This window comes from Diospyros lotus, chromosome 4 (genome assembly GCF_014633365.1).
Source record: "Diospyros lotus cultivar Yz01 chromosome 4, ASM1463336v1, whole genome shotgun sequence".
In the NCBI taxonomy this organism is placed as follows: Eukaryota; Viridiplantae; Streptophyta; class Magnoliopsida; order Ericales; family Ebenaceae; genus Diospyros; species Diospyros lotus.
Genome location: NC_068341.1, coordinates 15,567,132 through 15,581,207, shown reverse-complemented (window position 1 = coordinate 15,581,207; position 14,076 = coordinate 15,567,132). Strand labels below are relative to the sequence as shown.

Here is a 14,076-nt window from a genome sequence, read left to right as displayed (position 1 = left end):
AGCACGAGAGAGAAGGGAAAATCGGTGTTGTTGCTTGGTTACTGTTTATCGAAAGGGACTCTACAACTAGTGTGCGAGCACAAGAGAGAAAGGAAAATCAGTGCTGCTGCTTTCTTACTGTTTACCGAATGCGACTATGCAACTAGTGTGCGAGCACGAGAGAGAAAGGGAAATTGGTGGCGGTGCGCGAGCATGAGATAGGCAACTCTGCAACTACAAGAATCAGAGGCAACTCTGCAACTGCAAGAGACGGTGGCGGTGCACGCAAGAGAGAATGGGAAATCAATAAGAGAGAAGGGATAATAGGTTAGGAAAAATAAAAATTCTAATAAATTTATAATAAATCAATTCACACGGCTCAGGCGATTCACGTGGCCGATTAGGCCATAATCAGCCAAGCAGTTCACACGGCTAGGCGTCTGCCCGATACCGATTAGTCGGGTCGGCGCCTAAGATGGCCGATTTGGCCATAATTGTTGTTGCTAGCAGCCACCTAGGCCGCATTTTAGTTCACTGTGTAATTTATTCTTACATAAATTACAAAATTATATAAAGGCTATAGCCGTCGGCCGCAGCCTCAATCACTGCTCGTGCTTCCATCATCGGCTACCCCGATCGCTGCCTGTTCTCGCTGTGTATACATATATATATTGTATATATAGTGATATTAATCTAATGATAATATATTATAAGGAAAAAAAATAAAAGTGTATATATAGTATATTAATATTTTTTTAATAATTATGTATAATTTATTAATATTTAATGATAAAATTTTACACTATTCAACATGTCTATTTTTTTTTTTTATCAAGTTATAATATCTTATCAGTACTTTCAAACCAAACACATAATTATTAATTAATAGTTTAAAAATACATTTATCCAAACACATTATCAGTTCAAACGTTGTCCAACATAAATGTTATAACCAACTTTTAAACACTACCCAACTTAAAAGTTATAAAAAAAATCGCATAGCCAAACTAGCCCTTTATTAGTACATATAGGAGAAATTTTGTTCATACTCAACATTTTATAACAAAAAATTTGAAGCTTAGTTAGAATATCAATGATAAGATTAAATTCCATAAAAGCATCCAAAACTATTTTATTTGGCTAGTTTGGACAAATGAGTAGAGATTGGTTTGGGATTTTTTTTATCAGTATATTTTTTAAATAATTTTTGTTTGAGTAAATTTTACAATCACTCTTGAGGTTTTGTTAAATTGCATCAACCATTCCTGTTGACGCCACTAATCTCTCTTTACTTTTACTTTTATGATCTTGTAATATTTTTTTTATAAAATCTAAAAACTACCATTAGTATTTTGTAAATAACTAAAATACCATCATATTTATTATCTCATCATATATTTTTCTCTCTCATCTCCACCTCACTTTACACACTCTATCATCTTTATTTCCCAACCTTACAAAACCAAATTTGGATTGTTTTTAAGAATGTCGCGATAACCATCTTCGTTGACGAGAAATAAAATCTAAATAAGTCTTTCTTTTTTTCTCTCTCTTTATCTTATACACACATACATACGTATCTTTAAATTTAGATAGATTCATTCATTATGAAGGTAAATTGACAAAATGAAGATGAATGTGAACTGATGAAAATAGTTTAAATTGATTACAAAAATCTTCGTAGAAGAAAAAAGATAACAATAGTGTTGATGATTTTCGAACATGAAAAACCTAGTTTTTACCAACAATACATATATCTTTCTCTTGATTTAACTTCTTCTAACGCTTTCTTTCTATCTCCATATTTTTGTTTTTTTATCATTCGAAAATAAACCCTATTCTCATATTCAAAAACAAAACCTAGAAAAACGATTTTTGTCTTTTGTTTTTTTTTTTAGAACAAAACTCAAAAAATGAATGGTTTTACAATTTTTTATCCGAACAAAGATGAGAGAAGAGAGAAAAATATGAGAATAGATGATGAAAGAGAAAAAGACAACAATGATCAGTTTGACATTTATGAGAAATGAAAAGGAGATTAAGAAAAGAAGATAGGGAAGAGAAATAGAGAACAAAATAAGTTAAATAAAATGACAAAATGGTTAATTCAAAGTCTATTACAATCAATTGTGCTATTTTTAAAATATAGGGGTAGCTAGTGTAATTTAGATAAATTTTATGGTAATTTATGAAATTTAACCTTTTATTGTATTTAAATACACATACAATTCTATTTTATTTTTATCTAGATATAGTTTTTTTTTTAAAAATAATGTTTGAATTTATTCCTTATTATCAAATTTGATCTTATAATATTTTATCTATAACAATTTATTTTATAATTTTTATTTTTTGAAAGACAACTGATTAAATATGGATTGGAATTAGTTTTATTAGTACCTAAATCCCTTCTTACTATTCATACTTATGTTCACACCCACCAAAGAATGTATTAATTAATCCCATTCCATCTCTATATTTGTCAAGTAATAGATATCAATTACATATTCATACTGGTTTAATTTAAATTAATAATATAAATTTATTTGATTTTATCTCAAAATTTCAATCAAAATTTAACATATATGATCTAAGAAAATAATATATATTTGTACTTCTATATAAACAAACACTATGCTTTCTATGTTATGAAATTCTGCTAATAAAATATTTTTTTTTAAATAACCTTTATATATCTTACTTAAAAAATAAAAATTAACTACATTAGATCTCATAATCTTTAAATAATAACTAGCTTATCAGATAACTTTACCACTGAACCAAAACTTATTTTGTTTAAAATTTACCTAAAAAATAAAGAATTAGTTTAACTCACAAATAGCACTCAACAGAACTTTCATTTAAGATTTTTTTTTTAATTTTTTTTACACGAGCAACCCCTAAATTGGTGATGACTAAATTATATTCTATTAAGTTGACTTTCAATTATTAAATTATATATATTTTTTGTGATTTATATATAATATAAATATAAAAATAAAAATAAAATAGGTCACATAATTTGTATTAGGATGTCTCCAATCATGCTCCATATTATACTCTCTATCATATTATAAACAATTTACTTTCTATTCTTTTTTTAGCTTAAAAACTGTATTTATTCTACCCACATTTCTTATTTTACTCTCTATTTCATTTATTTATTAATAAACTTCAATTTTATTTTTTTAACTTACCTATAATTTTTATTATTATAAAATTTTAATATTATTTAATATATTTTAAAAATTAATTTACTAATCAAATACATAAAATTAATAATTAAATACACAAATCAATAATCAAATGCACAAACCTTATCAATCAATGTTGAACATGACACCTCTACTGTTCATCTTCTATTGTCACATTTGTTCACTTTTTGCGTGCTCTTTCGTGATTGACTTTGTCTTTTCTAGCCATGCCTCTTCCAATTATTATGATCACCTGGATCCTCTATCTCCAAAGTTGTAGGCAAATCGACTGGGTGATGGCGACCAGGGCCATACCTGATATTTTGAATGCTGAGTTAAAATGTAAAGATGAGCCCTTGAATTGTAATGTACATTTAAATTTTATTTTTTTATAATAACACATCAAAAAAAAAATATTCACATCATATCAAAAAATAAAATTGAAAATTTTTAAAATGATCAATTAAAAACTATTTTCCTTACAATTTTAAAGGCAAAAATATCAATCAAATTTACTTAATTAGATTATTCGAGTATTTTATTTTAATAGACAACATAATCTTTCCATTTAATCTGTCTTATCACATAATATATTCCAAAGGATCAACTAATACAACATTTTTAATCTATTTATATATTATAATTAACCTAACTTTTAAACAACACTAGATCAACGACATAAGCAAATATATATATATATATATAATGAGTTTAAGGTTGAGAAGGAATCAAACCCATTTGGTTGTGGCATTATAAAAGTGTTAAAATAAAAAAATAATCATTGATCCTTAACTATAATAAGAAAAAAGAGGGATTTATATAAGTATTTTTGAGAGAGAGAGAGAGAGAGAGATTGGGTGTTCTTCAAATTTTGAGAGGAAAAGAGACTTTATATAAGAGTAAAATGGTCACTTTAAAACAAGGACAAAATGGTCAATTTATTCCCAATCTTATGGGCCCCATAAATTGACAGAATTTTTTGGCCCTTAGACAACCGTCTCATGGGCGGCACTGCAGGTCTAGGCCTGATGACGACAACTATGGCAATGACCGTTGTGAGAGTGTCAACTATTGAGATGCCAGAGATGGTAAGAGCTACAGTGACGATCGCCAAATCTACAAGGTGATGGTGAGTCGCTATCAATTTGACAAGAGAATTTGACGATGGCTAATAGTGTTGGAGCTGAGAAATTGGAATGCCTTCCTAAAAATTTAGTTTGCCAAGAGAAATGAGGACCAGTTGGAGACAGCCTTAGGGAGTTGAGAACACAACAAAACTTTTAAGTTTTAATGGTTTTGGTTGGTTTGGCGAATGCTATTCTACCAGGGCTGGCGATTTAAATTCAGACCTCAAAATTGTTAACCCACTTGATCCATCAGCCTCTCAATAATAGTACTCTCTTGCCGCTGCCAAAAATTGGAAAATACAAGTAGAAGTGATGAGGGATTTTGGTTCCATAGGAATTAGGATAGACGAGATAATGAACGAAGAAAATGACAGACCAAGAAGTGTGTAAACCAAAAGTAACACAGCACCACAATTAGAAAAGATAATGAATGACGAAAAGGACAGACCAAGAAGTGTGTAAACCAAAAGTAACACCACCACAATTTTGGTTCATACATTTTTGCCATCAAGAAAATAGTTTTTCATTGTTTTTTTCTTTTTACTCTCTCTCTCTCTCTCTCTATCGTATTACATAATATCACATCATGTCAAGTCTTTATTCTCCTCCAATCAAGAATCAACTATGACCCACAAATGATCCTTATATGATAATCCATCTGCTCGTGGTACAACCCCATCACCCCTTCAACAACAAATTCAAAACGATGCTCATGGCAGAGGAAACAAATACATTCGTGAAGTGCAATTGGTATACATGTACACAGCTTAACAGCTTAAGATGGGCAAAGAAAATCACCACTTGTTTCCAAATCTTCTACATCTGCATCATCCAACTCATCCAGATCCATGCTGCTGTCCATAAATTCATCCCTAACCTTCAGCTCCTCGGAAAGCTTCCCAGCCTCCTGTATGATTGCCAGTACCTCTTCAATGCTTTGGGACGGGTTATTCACGTCGTTGCTTTCATAAGCTCCTCCTTCCATCAATTCTACCGGCAAGTTCTTTAAGAACCAGGGGTGCCCCTTAATCTCTGGAATAGTTATTCTCTGCCAAATAGAACAATTCCTTAAGAGGCGTTTGATACGCGATGAATTTTTAAATTCTTAGAATTCATGATTTTTGAAAATATTATTGAGAATCTTTGATTATCAGAATTTATATAATTCTATGTTTGATTAGATTTAAACATTCTAAGAATGTTAGGTATTCTTTTTTAAAAATTTTTCATTTTTATGTTTGATTTAAATGCAACATTCCTAGGAATTTATATTTTTTTTCAAAATTACCCTTACTTGATTTTTTGTTTAAAAATAATAAATTCTTTCCGATATATAAAATATTGAGACCCACAACCTTTTAAAAAAATGACGTTTTTTAACTTCTTAAAAACGTCATTTTTTTACACATTATATATATATATGTGTATATATATATACATAATATATTATACAAACATATGTGTGTTTGTATCTTATATATCTTATATGTGTTTGTATCTTATAACACACACGTGTTGTGTTTGTATCTTATAACACACACATATGTTTGTATAATATATTATATATATACATATATATATATTTGTAGGAAGCAAGTTATACCAAAAATAATGTAAAAGAGCTATGCAGTTATAAGAGAGTAAGGGGAATTTTAGACTTTTTATTTGTTAAAAACTTTTCCAAGTCCATGGGAATCCCAGATTCCAAACATTCCCATGAAAATCTTTTTGTAGGAAAGTTGATTAAAAATAAATCCTAAAAATGTTATTTTCTCATGATTCTTTTTTAAAAAAGTTGTACAAAACATGAGAATGTAAATTCTCAACCTAACATTCCCAGTTCCCAGAAATCTAAAAACTTTTATTGGACCAAACGCTTGAACAACGCTTGTTTTAAGGCTTGATATCTAAGCATACTCAAGGAATATGCAAGCTTGAACAACGCTTGTTTTAAGGCTTGATATGTTGTTGTATCTCATGGGGAGACAACATTTGCTGGGGTGCATTATAGGAAATGACTTGTTCAGAAGAATAAACAAGATCTATTCCGACAAACAAAAATTCCTTTTGACACCAAGTATTACCTTTTCCGGGTCGGCCACAAATATCCTGGATAAAAGATGTCTACACTCGATGGTTGTTCGGACATGATCTGGGATCGAGTAATGGACACCAAGTATCCGCTGCATGTGCCAAAATATTTTGATCAGTTAAAACAACAAACCAATGGACATACCAACTATTTTTCCATTCTAGAGGAAATTCCGATTCTTACGCTGAGAGACTTCCTCAAGTTCTTAGGATCGGCAGGATCTTCAAAGGGATAAGCTCCGACAAGCATCACATATAAAGTGACCCCACATGACCAAACATCTGCAAGCTACAAATCTTGAGGATTAGATATAGAGAAGGTCACAAACAACAAACAAAAGTATTGAAGTAAAACAGAAACATAGTTTACTAGTATCACCTTTCCATTGTATTCTTTTCTTGACAGGACTTCGGGTGCAATATAGGCCGGCGTTCCTACAGCTGATTTTGGTTGGGAGTGAAACACGGATGACTGCAAGAGAAGTTCACAAAATTGTATAAAGCAGATCTCTCAAGCAAGATGGATTTGGTGTACGGGGTAAATCAATTACCTTAGAGTACCCAAAATCACATATTTTGACCCGTGGTGCTGGGCTTCCATCTAAAAGTGTATTTTCCAACTTAAGATCTCTATGACAGATTCGCTGCAAGATGTAGAAAGATGTAAAAATAATACCGATGAAAACAAAGGAAAGCCACTACTTCTAATGAGGAGGAAGATCGAGTTAATACCATTGAATGACAGTAGCTGACCCCTGATATCAGTTGTTGAAAAAAGAATCTTGCCTAACATAGATTAACATCAGAAACCAAGAAAATAACTATTCAAGGAAAAAACTATCTTCTTCAAAAAGTTAAAAACATACAAATCATTTGGTGTTTGTTTCAGTGTTATTATTTCCTTTCTGATGGTAACAATTTCTTGGTTGCCATCAATGACATACCAGAAGTTTTATTCATGCTAATTACTATATTCACACTCTTTCAGTAAACACTCTGTGTGGCTTAAAACTGATTAGTGCATTCAAAGCAAAATTGTATCCAGAATATGACCATAGAACCAGAAAAGGACATCAAATGAGATGATATCTTAGAAGAGAAAAATAGTGTCTCAGTATAAAAATGTTAACACAAAATGTTAGTGTGAGGGGCATTAGATACCGTTCAAGGAATGAGTAATTTTCTGCCCAATGGCTATGAGCAAAGCCCTCATCTATATCGAGTTTTACCATAAACCTCCCTCTTTCTTACTTTACCTCATCCTCATTGAATCGGCCTGCATTGCATATCCTCTGGAATAATTCTCCTCCTGCAGCATACTCCATGACTATGGCTAGATGAGTAGGTGTTAGCAAGACCTGCAAAGAATGGCCACCCAAATCTCAAATCACATTAAACCCATTTCACTGCAATGGAAAGAACTCACCCTTATATCTTTTAATTTTGCTACTCATATAAATCCATAAGGGTCAAATTAGAGCAAGCGTGGAACTGTACTAAGCATATTGGGAAAATCCAAGCTTGATAAAGTGATTGCATTACCTGCAAATCACAAGAGAGGTTGACCATTGGGTTTTAACATAACATTCAGATTGAGGCACAATTCCAAATCACAACAAGCTCTTCAATTTCCCTTGATTGGACATGATATGAATTTCAGAATTCAAACCGTAGGCCTTTCAGTTGCAATTCCTAGTACTCTATATCATCTAAGATTTAAAATTTAATTTGGAGAATGGAAGCAAAACTCTAATAATTTCAGGCAATATTCTCTGAATCCGACCTATTTATTAGATTGATTAACAACTATTCCCTGGAAAATCATTCTACAAAATAAGACCATTAAACTCGAAACAAAAGTCACGGGGATGTAGCTTATATAATAAAGGGCCCGCTTTGCAAGAGAGAGGCACGAGATTCGATTCTCTGCACTGCACCTCCATTCAGTGTTTCAATTTTCTGGCCATGAATAGATATGGCTAGAGATCCAGGATTCATGTAGCCAATCTCACCCAGTGAGATTAAGGCTTGCGTTCTTATAAACATGGAAAAAAGAAGGAAAATAACAGGGACACATCAACTTCAAATATGAAATATGCACCATTAACCTACAGTCCAGGCACCCGAAAAGCCCATTTGTAAGGGGCATAATTCCTAACTTCAAAATTGCACAAGCAAAACACAATCTGTGCAGAAATACTACGCGGCTACAAAATTTAATAGAACAAAAACTAAACTAGGATTTCCATTCTTGAGCAGAAGGGCATTGATGAATTGTCCAGCATACAAAATAAGGCATTGCAGATTCTTATAAAATTAATAGGAGTGAACAACAAACCTCTTTAAATCTAACTATATTGGGATGCTTCAACGACCTGTGATTCATGATTTCCCTCTGCACATGTTCATCAATCTGCAGCATAAGAAACCTCAGAACTGATCCCAAACAAACAGAAAACAGAAAAGAAGCATGAAATTAAAGATGGAATTTACCTTTTGGCCTCTCTCAATTAACTTGACTGCAAAGAGCTCTCTGGTGCAGTTGTCTCTCACAAGCTTGGCGACCCCAAAGTTTCCAGAACCTATATCCTTCACAATCTCATACCGCTCCATTGATCGATGCAAAACTATCTGAGGCACGAAGTTGAGATACTCTCTTTTCTCAGCTGTAAATTGCCTGTAATTGGATTGAGTGATTTCTGCTAATTTTGGGACTGAAAAATGGGATGGTTTTCTGGGGTTTGCGTAATAGGCTGTTTGGCAGTGACTGCCACGGGCTTGGTTTATCAGCTCTTCGCTAAAATACAAGAAAGTGGTTGGTGAGGGGATTGACTTTAGGACAGTTCTAGACGGAGACTTTGACAATTTGGTGGGCAACCCCAAATGAAATTACAGAAATATCCCTAAAGACAATTACAAATACACCCCTGATAATATTGGCAAAGCAAAGCCCGGCCAAGGTGTTTCTCCTTATCTCTCTCCCTCTCCACCATTGTCGAGATCTCCTCCGCTTGGTTTACAAGCTTAGACCAGGGTCGTCTCAAAGGGTACGTCGGTGAGACATGTGCCTAGATCTCCAACTCCTTAAACTTAATAAATAATTATTTTAATTTTATTATTAAAATAAAATTAATAAATTTTTATTTTTAATTTTTATTAAGGAGTTAGAGACCCTAAATTAATAATAATCTAGGCCCCAACCCCTTGAGCCGGTCGACGCCCAATTTACAAGCTTAGATTTATCTCTTAGAATAAATATGGGACTTGATCTAGTGAATATGATGAATGATATGGGTATTTATAAATAGACATCTAAAGGTAATTGAATATGTAAGAGATAAATATGAATCTATGGGTTAAATTAATCTCATCATCATCGCCACCGAGGGAGCGGCTGAGCAGACAGATCCCATGATCTTCTCAATCAAAATGGCAATTTCTTCATCTCTCACGGCGTGAAATGACTGCACCCTCTTGTTACAGGAATAATTCTACATTGCTTGATGCCTTACAGACGAGCTTACCGAATAGGGTCAAAATGACCCAATTGCCCTCGCCCACCTTCGCTTCTCTCTTCTCTCCTTTCTCCCATGGCTATTTTGCAGAGCCCTCGCCTCCTTTCTCTCTATCTTCTTAGCGCGACCACTGACCTTCGCACCTCATCTCCCTAGTCGCCTCGTCGCGCCTCACTTTGTCACCTCGCCAACCATTGCTGCATCCAGCGATGGTCGACGAGGCAAGGCGCGGAGGTTGCGCAGCGAAGACAGAGAAGAGGGAGGCGAGGGCTCTGCGTGTAGATTCGCCATAGGAGGGAGAAAGGAGATAGGCGAGGGCTGGGTTGTGTAGTGGATGGTGTTTTGGTCTTTTTGACCCTATTCTGTAAGCCTCTCTGTGAGGTTGTCTGGCCCTGTAGTAGAACTCTTTGCTGTAAAGAAGCTCGAGCATGCATATACTTCTGATCTGCTGCCAATACTTCCCTTAAGGAGCGAAAACCACGTCCTTGCAATCATACATAAGCTTGCTGGTAATTGTGGATTTGGGTCTGTTGGAGAATGCGAGGTCATTGGTTTTCATGATCTCTCGGGCGGCATCGCCAGAGGAGACGACAAGAATCAAGTTGCTGCCGAAGTGAAGCAGCATCAGTGGGCCATGTTTCTAAGCCAGCGAATAGAGCAAGCGGTAGAGGAGCATGCCAAGTTGATGTAGATTTTCGATTATCGAAAGCTAAGGGCCAGTTTGGCTATGCGTTTTTTTTTTAAAGCTTTTAAGCTAGGTAGTGTTTAAGTCTGTAACATTCCACATCGAGTAATAGGAAAAATCGGAACAACTTATCCTGATGGGCCTACGCAAACTTCTCAGGGGGTTGCCCATCATTGAGTTTCCCCAGCTCAAGCACGCTTAACCCAGGGGTTCTTTACCTATATTCAGTCCAAAAGCTATTCAGCTGATGTTGTTTCTTTACTTACTTATTCTCGATATATATTACTCTTTTCTAGGCTCTTGGGGTATTACAAAGCTGGTTATAGCGTTTAAGTTAGATAGCATTTAAGCTGATAACGTGTTTGAATAAATATGTTTTAAGCTATTAGTGTAAAGTTATGTGTTTGGTTTGTAAAAATTGATAAGCTGTTACAACTTGGCAAAAAGATTAAAATGAATATAACACTGAATAATGCAAATAAAATTCAAAAAATATAATTTTTTTAAAAAAAATTAAATTAATGTCCAATTGCTAAAATACTTACAATTACATGTTAATAAATTATAAAAAAAATTAAAAATAAATTATTTTTATACTTTATGTATAAATTTAGATTTAATTCATACAAATCTTCAATATATATGTTAAGATATTATATAAAATTTCTTATTTTCATATATATATATATATGAAAATTTTATTATTTACAACCCTAACCTATTTATTAAGTGAGTATTTGTATATATATATATATGTATGTATATGTATATTCATCTAGATCCGACTTTTGGCGCTGGACGCCTTGCAACTCTGGGCGGCGGCGGCCGCCGTGGCTTTCGTTGAGATTTGGTGATGGCATTAGGAGGTGACGACCGTCGCTTCCTCGAGATCAGGCGATGGCGCTAGGCTGTGACTGCGCTAGGCGCCTGACAATGGCAACGGCGCTAGGCTACGACTGCGTTAGGCGGCTTGCGGTGCTAGGGAGCGATGGCAACGACGTTGGGCATCTTGTGACGAAGGCGACTGCGTTGGGCGTCTTGCGATGCTGGGCGGCGACGACGACCGTTTATGGAGGAGGAGATCCAACATTGCGGTAATAGGGGAAACGTTGAAAAGATGGGAGAAGGGGGATATGAGGTGTAAATATTGGAAATGTAGGAGGGTAAAATCGTAAATGAGTTGGTCAACTCAAGAATCTCTCTGCAACGTTTTTGCGAAAGTTGGTGGCCGATGGCTTTCTACAAACGCTATTAAATAAGTATTTAAGCTGTTTAACTTTTAAGCTATTAGGGATGTTAAACAAGTAAGTAAATAAATTTAGTAGCTTATAAGCTAAACTAATAGTTTATAAGCGATCAAATTGCATTGCCAAGCGAGCAGTAAGGGAGATGGCGGAAGGTTCTTTTTGGGATTTCGAATGGTGATCCAACATTTGAGAAGGAAGATGAAGAACAAAAAGATGGAAAGAAAAAGTAGAAGGATTGATCTCTCGACCACATTTGTGGTTCCTTGGATGTATAGCAAAGATGATTTTAGTTTTTGGAGAGTAAGAGGCAGGCGGTGGTAGCATCGCGACGTCATGCCAAAGGTTTTCAAGCAGTGAAGAGAGAGAGAGATTTCCAGCGAAGAGAGGAAGGGAAACAATATGGGTCATTCGAAGAGAGAAGAATATGTGGGGGATTCAAATAATTTTGTAAAACCACTAACCAGGTCCAATTCCAAATCAAGCTATAAGGATTCTTTAAAACAGTAAATACTTTTTTTTTGGGCTAAAATTTGGAAGATATACTTCACTCGAATTTTTTATGCATTGTAGCATTTTTTATATTCCTTATTCTTTATTTTTCATTTTAAATACCTATAATTTGTTTATTTTTAAAAAAAATTTCTCAATTTTTTTTTTTTTGGCTAAGTCAACAATTCTTTGAGCTAAAGTCTGATTCCTTAAGATTTTAGTTTTGCATTTCAGATTCATATAGTATATTTTTATATTTTGTAGTAAGTCCAGCACTAAGAACAATTCATTTAGACTATTCAAAAAAAAAAAACAGAAAATAAGGCTCTTAACTAAATAGATGACGTTATTTAAAAATAAAAATGTTATTTAAATATTCAATTGTGATATTTTTAATAATATTTGTGTATTGTTATATTATAAATACATAATACATCAATAGATGAGTGTTATTAAAGGTATCACAATTAAGTATCTAAATAATATTTTAATTAAAAATATATAAATCTTAATGATTTAAAATACTAAAAATAAATATGTAACTTACCCCCAAAAAATAAACTTTTAGATTTGTTACAATTTTAATAATCCACTAATTAGATTTATCAATTTATTACAATTATAAAATAATATTAAAAAATATTAGTTTTTAAGTCAAATAATAACTTGACAAATGAGTTGGATAAAAAAAAAAGGACAATACTATAGGAACAACAACAACTCTCTTAGACAACTTGGTTAACAACCTCAATTTATTGTAATATTTTAACACCAAAATATCACAATAAATTAAACCCAAAAAATCAAATTATTTCTCTCTCTCTCTTTCACTATCTCTCCCACTCTCTCTCTCAAACCTACCATCACTGTGAGCATCGTTTGTTGTCGCCTTCCTTCACCTCGAGCATAGCCGTTACCTCCCACCAATGCGAGCATTGCACTGCCTTGCCTCATCCATCGGCCACAAACCATCGTCGTCCCCCCCATACTACCACTCGAACAGCCGTAAGCAACAACCTCGCCCCTACCTGATCGCACCCACCACCTGGTTGGAGTAAATATGTAATTTTTGCAGAATTGTTAACAAAGTTGTCAAGAGAGTTGTTTAGGATAATGCTATACTAACAAAAGAATTGACAACTTTGTTAACAACTCTTAATGAAATTACAATTTTGCCCTTGATGTAAATTACAAAATTACCCTTCACTAGATCAACAACAACCCTGACTCTTTCACATATTCTTTATCTCTTTCACTCTTACTATTTTCGCCACCCACCAGATCTTAGATTGACAGAGATCTTGCCTTCCACTAGCTCACTCTCTTTATCTCTCTTATTCTTTGACTATCTCTCACACTCTTACTCTTGCCGCCCTCCACCAAGCCTTCTTTCTCACCTACTTGGATGCCCAAGCTTTCTTTATCGTCGATGTACTCTCTCTTTTTCTTATTCTCACCCACAGCCAATCGGACCTCCATTGCACAGTGCGTGACTAGACCTCAATTATTGCAATTGCTAGTGTTCACCACCCATACAACTGTCGTCGTTTGCCACTGACGTAGTTGTCGCCATTGTTATTAAAATTGCCTCCATCTCCCTTTCTTTCTTTATGGGTCTTCTATTAAGCGAATACATATATAAATATATAATATATTTATTAAAATTGTATTTTTATATAACTTTAGCTTAAATATACATATTTTCTAAATAAAAATATAGACTAAACAACTATACAAATAAATAATATA

The 14,076-nt window shown here is 33.7% G+C and overlaps 1 protein-coding gene across 3 annotated transcripts; it reads right to left on the bottom strand.

Moving 5' to 3' along the window:
• Positions 1-4,755: 4,755 nt before the first annotated feature.
• LOC127800587 (serine/threonine-protein kinase SAPK1) lies at positions 4,756-9,176 on the bottom strand. 3 transcript variants are annotated; one of them, XM_052335289.1, is made up of 9 exons: positions 8,885-9,176; positions 8,730-8,804; positions 7,648-7,749; positions 7,124-7,177; positions 6,943-7,035; positions 6,771-6,863; positions 6,576-6,680; positions 6,385-6,483; positions 4,756-5,348 (listed from the first exon to the last, which is right to left on the bottom strand). In XM_052335289.1, the coding sequence occupies exons 1-9, from the start codon at positions 9,002-9,004 to the stop codon at positions 5,076-5,078; spliced, it is 1,014 nt and encodes a 337-aa protein (XP_052191249.1). In that variant the 5' UTR covers positions 9,005-9,176; the 3' UTR covers positions 4,756-5,075. The 3 variants fall into 3 exon arrangements, with proteins under 3 accessions (XP_052191249.1, XP_052191247.1, XP_052191248.1); XM_052335287.1 differs by having other exon boundaries at positions 8,730-8,786; positions 8,885-9,152; XM_052335288.1 differs by lacking the exon at positions 7,124-7,177 and having other exon boundaries at positions 8,885-9,152.
• Positions 9,177-14,076: the final 4,900 nt, after the last annotated feature.